The sequence below is a fragment of the Mustela nigripes genome, chromosome 10, assembly GCF_022355385.1.
Source record: "Mustela nigripes isolate SB6536 chromosome 10, MUSNIG.SB6536, whole genome shotgun sequence".
In the NCBI taxonomy this organism is placed as follows: domain Eukaryota; kingdom Metazoa; phylum Chordata; class Mammalia; order Carnivora; family Mustelidae; genus Mustela; species Mustela nigripes.
Genome location: NC_081566.1, coordinates 19,342,994 through 19,357,488, shown reverse-complemented (window position 1 = coordinate 19,357,488; position 14,495 = coordinate 19,342,994). Strand labels below are relative to the sequence as shown.

The window sequence follows — 14,495 nt, the reverse complement described above, 5'->3', positions numbered from 1 at the left end:
GTTTACTGAGAACAATAATCTTATTAAGATATTCATTTCTGGTTATACAGAATATACAATTAAAAGAAAAAATATGACCAAAACTCCAAATCAATCAATACCAAATCCCCAAAACACAATACCAAAACTTGGAATCTTTTGCTTTCACAAAAGATGACGACACGAGATGAGCCTTGAGCTATTTTCTGTATTGTTATAAAGTTTCACAGTCATCCACAAGTTGAGGTAGGAGGCCCACTCACCATTAGAGGGGACAAGCTGAGCTGCATGCCTGTAGTAGGACTCTGCCTGGCTGGTCTGGTTTCTGTATCGAGCTGAAAGGAGAAAAATGAACGCTTAGTTTAAAAACAAGCAAACAAATGAATAGAAAACCAGTAGGGTAATATTTCCAAAGCAACTACAGTTTTCAATTCTAAAGATAATAAACACATTAAAATTAATTTAAGATCATTAAAGACCGAAGATATGTTAAAACAAATTAACTATAGGATTATGCGTAAAGTGTCCATCTGGTCTTCCCTATTTGGGACATTCATCATGTAACCAATTTTAAAGCTTACCTAGCCCCCATTTTCAGGTCCTCCAGTGTCATGCATCACCAGCTCCCATTATGGACTATGCTGGTGACCTGGAGCCGGCCCACAAGAAGGGGTGAGTTATATGGCACTTAAAAACAAAACAAAATAAAAAACACTATACAATATGATCTGAAAATTATGTATTTCTTCAATATCTTATACAGTGATTTTGGAAAATGCCTCATACCTACTGCAATATTAAGCATGTGTGTGCACAGAATACACCAAAAGCAAAAACAACCTAAATACACTACTCACTGATTCTCCGCGCAGAACTTGGTGCTTACTCTGATGTGACTGTGCATGGAGGTCAGTGATTTATGATATCAAGAAATCTAAAAATCTTTGAACTTAAAGCAGTAATGTTCTCCATTCCTTATTATTTGAGGACAGTTGAAACATAATCCCATAGTTAATTTGTTTTACAACCTTTTTAGGTTAACCTTAAGGATAAGTTACAGAACACTCGCAGATAAAATATATAAAATATTAATAAAATTTAACTGTAAAAAGGAAACACTTTAAAAAGAGGTTTTAATAAACTGATAGGAAGGAAAGACAAGCTAGCTTCAGAAGAAGTAACTTAAAAACCCTACAATTCCAAGAGGATATTTTGAATTTAGAAGACATGGCACCACTTTGAAAAATTTAGCTTTGATTACACTTTTTATTCATTTGCCTACATCTGCATGAGTCTGAAGGAAACTTAAATCTTAATATGAAAGTTGACACCTTCAAGATCCATTGCCAATTCCGAAATATTAAGAAAATTTAAGTTAATTTACATTTTAGTTTCCATAATGACCATCTAAATTGTGTGCAATCCTTAGTTTGAAGGAAAGGAATTTCCTTCTGTGACTATGCCAAAGAAAAGGATGAATGTATTAGCAATTCCTTCACACCAAAGGCTCACCAATGTCTCCAAGGTGGACGAGGCAGTGCTGGCAGATGTAGGAACAGGAGCTAGACTGTGGCTTCACTATGGCGCTGGTATGCGTCTGTTTATTGCTGATAATTCCCAATTGGGAAGACTTCACACGGCATGGTAAATCTACATTAAACACTGTACATAGTTCTTGTAATAACTACAAGGAAAACATGAATAAGACTTAGTGATAAGCCAGAATCGGTAAGTCAGAAGTGTTCTAACAGTAAAGTTTATATACTTTAACATGTGTACCTAATATCATATACTACTGAGACCTGAGCAAAGACTGAAGAAAATAGGATACGATAACACTTAACATTTATTATAAATCTTATCTTTTAAATTCTCAAATATTAGAGCCATCTAGGATGTGCCTCTAAAAGGAACAGAGTGGGGACGCCTGGGTGGCTCAGTCGGTTAAGCATCTGACTTGATTTTGGCTCCAGTCATGATCTCAGGGTCTTGGGATCAAGCCCAAGAGTTGGGCTCCACACACAGCAGGGAGTCTGCTTCTCTCCCTCTGTCCCTCCTTCTTTCTCTCAAATAAATAAATAAATAAATAAATAAGATCTTTAAAATAATATAAATAAATAAATAGAAGGAAAAGCAGAACACCTTGGTGGCTCAGTCAGTTAAGTATCTGGCTCTTGGTTTTTACTCAGGTAGTGATTTCAGTGCTCCTGAGATGGGCCCACTGGCAGGCCCTGCCCTAACAGGGGAGTCTCCCTGGGATTCTCTCTCTCACACACACTGTCCCCCACCCCAAAATAATGTATAAATAAATCTTTTAAAAAAATAAACAAAAGGAACAGAAACATTATTAAAAACGACTTTACCTAAATAGCGTATTCATTCACATTTAGCAAGCTAGTCCAAGAAATTATCTACTATTCCTCTTAGAAACATAAAAACCAGGGCTCCTGGGTGGTGCAGTTGGTTAAGAGACCAACTCTTGGTTTCAGCTGAGGTCTTGATCTCAGGGTCATGAGATCAACCCGCCTCAGGTTCCTCGTTCAGTGAAAAGTCTGCTAGAGAGACTCTCTCCCTCTCCCTACTCCTCCCGCTTATGCTTACCCACTTTCCCTCTATCTCTCCCTCAAATAATCATAATAAAAGAAAAAAAAAAGAAAGAAAGAAACACATACAAAATAACATTAATGATTGGGTGGTTACAAATAGGGCTTAAATACAAGCCAACATATTTGTCAGACTTTAGGAGTTCCCTGAGATAGAAGACCGACTGATTTTTTAAGTAAGTTCCACACCCAGCATGGAGCCCAACACGGGCTTAAACTCGCGATGCTGATATTAAGACCTGGGCTAAGATTAAGAGTCCACCGCTTAACCCACTAAGCCACCCAGGTTCCCCCTTGAGATTTACATTCTTAACCCCTAGGTCAGTTCATATCTTTGCATATATAACAGATCTGATGGTATTACAGATCTGGAAGGGACTTTTGACATTATATAAACCACCCATTTTTTTCCTTTTTCCATTAATCTCACTATTAAAGGAACCTCCTCCTGGTCAGAACTAACTCCTCTGCCTAAGCATACCTATTTCATTCTTGTCTGCCTCCTGCCTATCATCCCCTCTCTCTTATGTCTACTTCCAACTTCCCATGCTTCTTTGCTGTAACCTACGAATATCAAGTGTCACCTATAGAAAACAATAATTAAAAAAACCCCAAACCAAAACACTCTCCTCCTTGACCTTCGATTCCTTCTCCAGCAACCTTTTAATGTCTCTTTTTCTTACCAAACTCCTTCAGAGGACTACATATGTGCTATCTGCTTTCTGAATTCCTAGTCGCTCCTTATTGCATTATGATCTGCCTTCCACACAAACCCTCTTGCCACCCCACCACCTCTCCACTGAAACTGCTGTCCATACGACAACCAGTTATCTAATAAGCAAATACAATGGACACTTTCAGTCATCATCTTATTGGATCTCTTTGTTGCATTTAGAACAGTTGACCTTATGACTCATCACTGAGTTTTGCTAGCTGTTGTGTTGCTTTGTAGCTGTTGTTTTGTCTTACCAACCATTCCTTTTCAGTCCCCTTTATCCAAAGACTTTTCTCCCCCTACCTTGCTCCCCAAGGGTTTCATTCTTGGCCCCCAGAGAACTCGTTGCATTCTACTCCCATTTATTCAAATATTTATTTACAAATAGCTTCATTCACACATCTGGTACTGTATTAGACAACACGGTAAGCGACAGAGATGAGCAAGAAAACCTACCTTCTTAAAGAGCTCACGACTAAATGACCGAGACAGGTAAATAAAGTGGGAGTGGGGAAGGGAAGGGGCAGTGAATAGCAAGGGATATCAAACATGACCGTGAGCATAAGCCAAGAGAATAATCTACATTTATAGTCAACATTATTCCCTAGGTTATTTGATACATTTGTCTCACTTATCCTTGTGATAAACTACTAACAATACAGTATATGTAGTTATAAAGCTCTACTTTTTCAGATGAGGATATGAAAGCAACAGAAATACCAAGTGATTTGACTCAAGTTACAGAATTAGAAATACCTTTATTCTATCATCACTCTTTCTAACACGTGCAGAACTCAAAATATAAAGTAAGACATCCTGAGGACCCCACTCAGGATTTGAAATGTCCCACATTTTTCCTAAGTTAAAAACCACTTTCAGAACCGAATACAAGTTCTGTGTACCCTTTCTTACTAAGCAAAGAAATTATCTCCTTCAGCTTTACTTATACCTATATACTTGTTATAGGCAATAAATTTGCTGGCATAAAATTAGGTAAACAAGTTAAAGGCCAGAATGGTTAGAATGAGGAAACATTAAAGGCAAGAAGTATAGAATGGAACAAAAAAATGGGGTGAAAAAAACACAACAAAACCAGATGACTGCAGAAGAGGACACGAAGAAACATGACAGGTGGTGGAGAATGGAGTTCGGTAAGTACTGAAAGAACAGACTAGAAAATTAGGCAAGGTGGAACATCTACCAAGAAGAAAAAAGGACGTTCACGAAAGGTAAATCAAACATGGCTGGAACATCATGTGGAATGCCTCCTCTAATAAAATCTTTGTCTGAACCCAGGGGCTGCAGAGGAAGATACCAGAAAAGTTCCTGTGGACTCAGAGGTTCTGGGTGAGAGATCTCTAGTGGGTTTAGATGCAGAAGTACGGTGGCAATGAAGAAGAGAAACAGATCTATATTTGGCAATTATTCTGTGAAAACTCTGTATTGAACTATTCCACTGCTCCTTAGCTCTTCGCCCTATGTTAAGAATGGAGAACTAATGATGAAGGTACAGAACATCACCTTTCAAATTACTACAGAAACTTAGTGATACTTTCCTTTTGGCTCCCACTTTCTTAGAGTAACAACTATCTGTTCAGTTCTTTGATGTTTTCAAAAAACCTACAGCGGAATGTTACATCTTTACTTTGAGAATTTCCTTCTGGCTTGAAGTACCATGCTTTCAATGGCTTACAAAATGACCATCTTCACAGAAATTGTAGCTGAGGATGACAGGTATCAATCTCTTCTCAATTCCTTTCAGTTAGATTTCTATCCCCACCACTTTGCCAAAGTCACAATGCATCAAATCCAAGATACCACAAATTATAAAATAAACTATTACTTATCACACTGAGAAAAAAAAATACTGCCCATTAAACAGTGACTGACAATCTTCTTTGAACTTATCCCTGTTTTAGAGATGCTAAAATATGAAAAAATAGTTTAGAAATGAAGAAATACAGTATTTGTTAATGTCACCAGTGACTTCCATGTAGTCAAATCTAATTGGTCACTTTTTAATCCCATTACTTGACTTCTCAGCAGCACTCAACAGAGTTGATCACTCTCACTCCTTATTGAAATGCTTTTCTCTTGGCTTCTAAGTCGCCTGTATCTGATTTTCTACTACTGCAATGGTGGCTCCACTTGTGCTAACCTGTTCTCACCTAGTCCTGTGGTTTTAAAAATTTATTTATTTAGTTTGTCTTGGAGGTAGAATTTAGTGACTCATCAGTCTGCACGTAATACCCAGTGCTCATTACATCACATGTCCTCCTTAATGCTCATCACCCAATTACCCCACCCCCGATCCCTCACCCCACCAGCAACCCTGTTTGTTTCCTAGAGTTCAGCGTCTATTACGGTTTGACTTCTTCTCAATTTTCATCTTATTTTATTTTTCCTTCCCTTCCCTTATGTTCATCTGCTTTGTTTCTTAAATTCCACATAAGTGAAATTATATGGTATCTGTCTCTGACTTATTTCACTTAGCATAATACCCTCTAGTTCTATCTACATCGTTGCAAATGTCAAGATTTCATTCTTTTGATGGCTGAAATATTCCATTTTATTTATACACATACACACACGTGCGCGTGCACACATCTTCTTTACCCATTCATCTGTCAATGGACATCTGGGCTCTTTCCATATTGTGGCTATTGTGGACAATCCTTCTAGAGACATTTGGGTGCCATGTGCCCCTTCAAATCACTCTTTGTTAGTCCTGTGATTTTTAAATACCAAATACTAATGTCAGGCTAAGTCAGGGTTTTTTATTGTAATCATAAAATTTACTCCAACCTTGACCTTTTTACTGAGCTCCAAGTTTATCTAATTTCCTATTTGACACCTGCACAATAGGCTATCTCATTTAACACAAGCATAGCTGCTTTCTCTATAGTACTCCCCATCTCAGTAAATGGTACAAGCAGTAATCTAGCTGCTCAATCTGATACCTCAAGTCACCTGATAATTCTTCCCCTACCCTGATTCCACATATCCAATCTGATCCATCAGCAAGTCTACTGGCTATTCTTCAAAAAATCCATCAATTTCTTTCCATTTATCCTCCATACAACAGCCAGGATAATCTTCTAAAAGTGCAAACTTTATCATGTTACTCCCTGGCCTCCTTTCCAATGGCTTGCAACTATACTTAAAGACTAAATTCAAAACTCATCTTGTCCTGTAAGGTTGTACAATGACCTGGACTCGGTCTATTCCTTCAATCTGGTGGCTTAATCTGCACTGCATGTAATCAAGAAAAATGTATAAAACATTACTGTTAGCAACACCATTAACTGTTTCAATGACCAAACCAAGACAACATAAAAATGGAAGTAAAAAGTTCTATTAATGCTAATATCTGAAAAAGTTTATTGACGTTCATTCTACAATTTTGTATTTCCTCAACCACTGCCTAAGGAAAGCAAGTAGAGAAAATCAATGACTATAATAATTGAAAAAATAAATTTCAAAATTAGATCACTCATGTATATTCGTTATCAGATAATTTGAGCACGATTTTATTATTCACCTGCCCAAATTTTTCTTTTCTTTTCTTTTTTTTTTTACAAATATCATGCTCCCTCAATAAAAACGATGATTCTTGCTTTCCTTCCTTGCAGATGTTTCATCAATGTGCAATTAAAGCTTTGGAAATGTATTACATATATAGTACCTTAAAAAAGGTCAAGAATCATGTTTCAAGATGACAAACCAATCTGTACAATGGCTACTGTAAAAACATATTGCAACATGGAATGCTTTCCTTCTCCCTCCACCAGGGCCAGCTGCTTAGAGTCTCTACTTCAGCTGTGCTCATTCACAATTCCAGTTTCTACTGCATAGGGAAGGAAAGGAAAATAGATCTAAATCAGAAACGAGACTGGAGTTTAAAAAACAGACTATGTTTCAAAAACGTAAAGTCAACCAGAACATTACAGAATCTTTCTAAGAAGTTATGACGGAAATCTGGAACTCAACAAAGCACAGCTGAAAGTAGTGATGGAGAGAAGGAGAAAGAGACAACATTTTTGTTAATACTCTGAGCTGAGACGCCTCAATTTACATATGAGTCAAACTGTATACATAATTTTGTATGATTTTCCACTCAATAATGCCATAATTTTTCCATCATTAAAAAAAATCATAAATATCACTTATAATAGTTTCATAAATTCCCATTTTACAGATACGCCATAATTGAATCATTACTCTATTTTAAGACACTGTGTTATTTTCAAATTTAATGATTTAAGTTATAATATCTATTTGTTCCTTTACATAGAAATATCATTGTCCTTATTAAATATTCACTGATCTATGGACAAAGAAAAGACTACGTTACAAAAAAAAAATCAGGTAACGTTAGGAGGCTCTAAATAAAATGAAAAACAAAAGGAGAAACTGGAAATATTTGCCAAAAACCAATAAAAAATTAATATCTCTCATGTATAAAGAGCTCTGGAAAAAATAGGGTCCAAACAATGAACAGGGGAAGTAAATTGATGATTTATATAAAATACAAATATCTAATAAAATATGAATCCAGTTCAACACTAGCAATTCAGATGTTAAATTTTAAATGAAAAGTCATTTTCCATTTATTAAATATGCGTTATTCATTTAATCATTCATTTACTTTTACTGAAAACACAACGCTGGCAACACTCATCAAGACAGACACTTGAATACACTGCTGACAGAAATACAGGAAACCAACATGTATCAACAGTTTTAAAATTTCATTCATCCAGTGATTTCATTCACCATCCAGTGAAGAATTGGTTATCATGAAATAATCCAATATTAGAGAAAATGCTTTATACTCAAAGATGTTTATCAAACTATTTAACAACACAAGGGGAAATTTACATTGTTTATAAAGCAGATAGATATAAGGCTATTTGTCTTATATGTCTTGTATGTTCAAAATTACTAAAACACCAGAAGGATATATATACTAAAAGTAATCTATCCTGAATGGGAAAATTAATTTTTAAAAATTTTATTTTTGTGTAATTTCCAAATTTCTTGAAATAAGTATGCATTATTTTTATAATCAGAAAGCAAAAAGAGTATCTATTAATGTATCCACCTCTTGATTCAGACTCTATGTTCCCTTAAAGGAAGACTCTTTCCCCTCCATATCCCCAGTATCTGTATTGTGCTTTACAAATAGTAGGCTTTTAAAAGCTACTTGTGGAATAGCCAAACTATGGAAAGAACCTAGATGTCCATCAACAGATGAATGGATAAAGAAGATGTGGTATATATACAACAGAATACTATGCAGCCATCAAAAGAAATGAAATCTTGCCATTTGCGACGACGTGGATGGAACTAGAGGGTATTATGCTTAGCAAAGTTAAGTCAATCAGAGAAAGACAATTATCATATGATCTCGCTGATATGAGGAAGTGGAGATTCAACATGGGGGGTTTGGGAGTAGGAAAAGAATAAATGAAACAAGATGGGATCGGGAGGTAGACAAATCATAAGAGACTCTTAATCTCACAAAACAAACCTGCGGGTTGCCAGGGGGAGGGGTCTAGGGAGAGGGTGGTGGGGTTATGGACATTGGGAAGGGTATGTGCTATAGTGAGTGCTGTGAAGTGTGTAAACCTGGCGATTCACAGACCTGTACCCCAGGGGCTAATAATATATTATATGTTAATAAAAAAATAAAAAATAAAAACAAAATAAAACAAAACAAAAACTCAAAATCAGCCACTGAAAAAAATAAAAATAAAAAATAAAATAAAAGCTACTTGTGGAATGAATTATCTTTAACATCTACTTTAAGGACTAGTTAGCAGCATACTACAAGCCCTCTCTCCAGAAACATTGACTTTTACTGTTAGAAGCTGGCATAAATTTGAAAATAAATTTCGAGAATAAGAACCATACTTGAGTTCTTTCAATAATGAACTGTGAAGAATGTTTTAGTCTAAGTAAAACAAATAGTCTCCCTAAGATGATGGCTAACTATGGGACAATTTCCAACACAAAGTCTTTTCTTCTCCTTCTTTCAAAGAAATGATACAACCAAAATGAAGCCAAAATACAGGTAGCAATGGTCAAGAAGCAACATAGAGAGAATGGCCAAAGATGAGTCCAAGATCTTTAAAACCTCAGCTCATCATTCTAAGATGAGAGTTTATACACATTTTATTAAATAAAATATGAATGCTACTGCAAATGGATGAGATGAAGTTTCTACAAGATTCTGCTTAAAGAAAAATCACCGTTCAGGAAGATCTATTCTTTTTTTAAAAAAGATTTTATTTATTTATTTGAGAGAGAATGAATGATGGGGAAGGGGAGAGGCAGTGAGAAGTAGACTCCCCTCTGAACAGGAATCCTATGCCGGGCTCGATGCTGGGACCCTGAGATCATGACCTGAGTTGAAGGCAGACACTTAACTGACTGAGCCATTGAGGTGCCCCGAAGATTAATTTATTCTTTCACCTTGCCTGTCTTAGAAGTTATAGCAGGATGTAACCAAGGACAAGGTAAGTCTCTGAGGATGATAAATAATGGCTTATTATTAAAATGGAGCAAAATCTACTCCATTTCTTAAGTAGTTTAATAGCATTTAAAGCCCCAGATAAATTCTACTGAACACATAATACTATGAAAACTCACTTGGTATCACAAATTTTGATGATTTCTTGCCTGGTACAACACAGCTGTTACTTTCATAATGACTATACCCATTCTCATAAATTCACATTTGCTCTAATACCACTTATAACTGATTACTTCTACTGTTATCACTAAGGCATGGTTTGTTCCTACTCATTATCCATTTTCTACGCACACAATTATACCTCCAATCTTTAAGCCAAAACACCAACTTTTGGTCAAAAGTTTATTGTTTGAAAAGTCTTATGGTAAACAATTTGGGATATGTTTATTCATGTCAGATTACAGGTGATCAACTCCTGGATGGCCCACATAGTGTTAACAAAAAGTGTTTATACGAACAACAAGACATGTACGAAGCACATTCACAATTTTTCTAGAAGAATTGGTATAAATGCAGAACTCACCTGAGTATAGAAGCCACTAGCTGCCTCTAGGAACAGAGAAAGGTTTGCCTGAACTTCACTCCGATTCGGGTTTGCTCGATTCTTTGCCTGGCCTTGTAGTGTTGTGATCTGATTCTTAAAGGCATGATTCCAGCTGAAAACAAAATGTAATTCTATTTGGTATAGCAGTGACTCACTGGGCAGACACTGGTCCCCCTGAGAACAAGAAAGAACTGTTTGTTATAACACACTAGACAGTAAACCTGCATTAAAGTTATTCACTTACTTAAATAACTTTATGCTCCTCTTTGAGCAAGACTACAGATGCAGCAGAATCCAACTGACCTTAGTAAACACTTACCCATGTTCGAATAATCACACTGTGGCTTCAGTTATTAATCTTTTAGAGCTACTAGAGTTAGTACAAAATCAGAACTACAGTGGCAAGACCAAAGTAAAAGTAAGCTATTAATGAATTGCCATACATTATGTGAAGAAATAATTCTTTTTGAAAATTCTTCTAGAAAATACTAAGTCCTATCTCTTATTTCCATAAAATCTATTTCCCACAGCACTCTGTTCTAATTCTATTTAAGACTTTTATTTCTCTTGGGGTTAATATTTTCTTGAGAGCTTGAAATATAAGTTCATTTTTTGACATTTCAATTCTGGCTATTTAAAATAGGAAAAAACACAATGTTGACATATGGCATGCCAAAATCCCATTATAAAATGTCTTTCATTAATCAAGCTATATAGAGAATCATTTTATATTCAGTTATGGGGAAATACAGTCATTCCTTAACTTGGAAACCACAGGAGGGAAAAAAGGAACTAGGATGGAGCTAGAATTGCTTTGATTAAAGGAAGCAAACACAGATAAAAGGTCTACAACCTACCTGGTCTATTAACCTCAACTTTGAGACTCAAGAGTACTGGGTATTTTTAATGGTTTATGAGGACAATCACTCCCTTAGCATTTCTGATGATATTTTATCCTTGACTCTAATATCATGGAAATGGATTTTGAGTGGCTGTGATTAAGCTCTCTTATTACTAGAACTCCTAAAAATATAAAATATCTAAGAAAAGTATAAACGATAGGAAAAACTAACTTTCACCACAACTTAGGGTAATAGCCATTTCTGAATAGAAATATTCTAAACTGATTTTTAATTTTCCATCAGCCTAATATCCCTGCTCCAATTTATAAGGCAAGGCCTTCCACAACAGGCATTTATTTACTCACTTGGGAATCTGGTCATCGCCATTTCACCTCTCATAGAAAGAACAAGTGGAATAGCCTAAATATACAAAATCTTTCTTTAGTCTTATTAGGGGAAGAAAAAATAAAAAAGGAAACACCTACTTATTTTATAAAAAGAAGAACTTCCCTTACAATGCAAACACATTTTTCTTCAGGAGAAATTTATAGAATCACATTTACCAGAGATTTATCTAAAGCTCACTACTGAATTTTTCAAGCCATGACTTAAAATGCAGGACTGGCTTAAATGGCTTAAATGCAGGACTGAACACACACAGAGAATCCAAACACTGTCTCTTAGTATCTGAAATACATATATAGAGATTTGTTTTTATGATATGCCCTAAAGACATTAAAAACATTCAAATCCAAGCACTTCTCCTGTCACCCAAGACTATATGAAGTAATACGAACGGTTAAATATTTGGTTCAAAAACCCACAAGTATTACAGGTATTAGAATTTCTTCTTTCACTGAAAGCGCTTACTCTGATAGGTTAAGAAAAAATAACCAAATCGTTCCTTTCTATCCTAAAGTCTTGGTAATACTCTTGATCTTACAGGGACATCCCAAATGATGATACTTACAGATCCTGTTCTACTTTCTTGTCTAACGCATATTCCAAATCAGTAACTAGCATTTTCTGGTACAGGTCCTGCAGAGCCTGTCTGGATGTCCAGACCTCAGCCGGACCCAGCTTAGAATCTGAGTAACAAAACAGACAAAACAACAGAGACAGAAAAAAAAAGAGATAGTTAACATTATACCACACCAATGACTCCTTTCCTCTCCATTTCCCAAAGCAAACATCTGCTTTAGGTAGATACCACAGACTGTTGCGGAAGTTTTATACTACTATATTTTCAAATAACTTTCACCTTTTGGCTAATGACTAAATCTGGTTCGAAATGTTTCTGAATTTGCCTTTTGGCTTTGAAATAACATCATGACATGAGTAAGGCCAAAAAAATGAATGGTGTACTCTTTGCTTTAGTTTAGACTTCTATGTATTCATATCAGAGGAAGTCATATGCCTCAGAAGTCACCCCATTTAAAATGATGGGCCGCTAAGATGGTCTGTTTACTCTCAGAACTGTATTTCTTTCTCCAAAGCAGCTTTTCTATTTTGAATCATTCTCACAACTGTCCTTACAGAATCTTCATCTCTGCTCATAATCCAGCAGCTGTTTACACACTCTGCTGTCATTCCTATTCTCTATGTATCAACCCAATAAAGCCAAAACAGTGAGGGTTATTTTAATGATTGGTAAATTGCTTGCCAAGAAATTCTGTGAGCAATTCATACTTGCCCTTTCATGTAAATAAGAATTCATAGCAGACACTGCCTGAACTGCTCAAGAGGCCAAATGAGAGTGGGTGCAAGAGGAAAGGAAGTCAGGCTAGGACTAAATGAAATACCCAGCTTGGGCCATACTGTCTGCCAGAATCCTGCAAGACACTTCAGCTTTTCCGGTTACTAGGCTTAGGAGTGCAGTAACTGATAGTTAGCTGCATCAATAGAAGAACCTAGTAACAGATATTTCAATTAGGCTTCTGGTTACATTTAATATTTTGCAACAGCACAATGACACAGTTTTTACTCTTCTTTAAGCCTACAAATAAAACCGGTTTTTTAATTAATCCTCAAAAGAGTTTGCTGGCTACAAAAAAGCTGGGTGTAGTATCAGCTTCTTGGTCCCTTATTAGTTTTTTAATGACTAAATAAACAGATTTATGGATTTATTCAATCTTGTTTCAATTCAACTATGGCAGGGGAAGGATAATAAGGGATCATTAACTCTGATCTATCAGACAGACTATCATTTAAATTACTTAATATCCAAGTTAATGTTCTTGGGCAGTCAAATGTTCCTTATAAAAGCCAAACTCTAAGCCTACTTACTGAGGGTATTCAATACTTAAGAAAAAGTAAAAGGTATAGCTAGCTGAAAATTGCTCCAAGTCTAATTTTTGTCACATAATGCATATTGTGCCTAACAGGACAATACAAAAGCATAATACAGTAGCTTAGAGCTGACACTAATACCCATAGTACGGAAGACGATGGCAGTCATGTTAATAATGGGAGGAACTGAGGTACTACATTAAGTAAACCTGTTAAAAGTGCTTTTAGCTTTCTTCCCTCTTTTCCTTGAACAAGAAGATAATGATATTAACCACGAATTCTTAAAACAATAGGATCAACATTAACATTAACATTAGACTGCAATGTTGAGAAAAAGACATCTAGAGCCTATCCCTTCTTGATTGTAAATTTTGGCCAGAATACTGTTGTAAAAGTTTAACTCTTCTTTGTGGATTTCACTTTAGAACTAAAGTTCTCAAAAATAAGAATGAGATCCATTTGCACATGTTTACATTTTAGGACACCATATGCTGCTACAGAGAGCACAATGATCACTACATAGTCATTGTCATATATTTCCCAATTTTGGAAAGTTAAAATCATCTGCTCCTTCTAGTGACTTCCAGCTATTCTTTCAAAATCACCTTGGTTATTTATTCAAAACAAAAAAGACAAGGGAAAAAAGAAAGGTGGCAAAGCAGCTCACTCAATTTCAAGAACTTTTAGTAGTTTTCCTACAAATATTTTTTCTCAAGGTCTAATTACTATTCAAGATTGGGGAATATAAACAGGAAGACATGAACCCAATACCCTAAGATGTTTTTAATATGATATATGCATTCTTTTTTTTAATGTCTTAAATTGATGATAAGCAGTTCATAAAAATTAAATGATTATATGCATTAAGTTAGTTAATATTTAATTCAGTATAGCACAGATTATTCAAAATTCTTGATGATCTAAGTAAGAATTCAAAGTTCAAAAACAGTAATTATTAAAAGCAAACAGTAAGTTATCATTCCTC

The 14,495-nt window shown here is 35.5% G+C and overlaps 1 protein-coding gene across 10 annotated transcripts in view; it reads right to left on the bottom strand.

The window, feature by feature from the left end:
- SMG7 (SMG7 nonsense mediated mRNA decay factor) overlaps nucleotides 1–14,495 on the bottom strand; it is a 92,033-nt gene that overhangs the window by 24,510 nt on the left and 53,028 nt on the right. For all 10 annotated transcript variants that reach the window (XM_059412751.1, XM_059412753.1, XM_059412745.1 and 7 more), the window contains 4 exons: nucleotides 12,192–12,309; nucleotides 10,359–10,491; nucleotides 1,492–1,663; nucleotides 243–314 (listed from right to left, as the gene is read on the bottom strand). In XM_059412751.1, coding sequence (XP_059268734.1) covers nucleotides 243–314; nucleotides 1,492–1,663; nucleotides 10,359–10,491; nucleotides 12,192–12,309 — 495 coding nt within the window. The remainder of the gene's footprint in view (nucleotides 1–242; nucleotides 315–1,491; nucleotides 1,664–10,358; nucleotides 10,492–12,191; nucleotides 12,310–14,495) is intronic.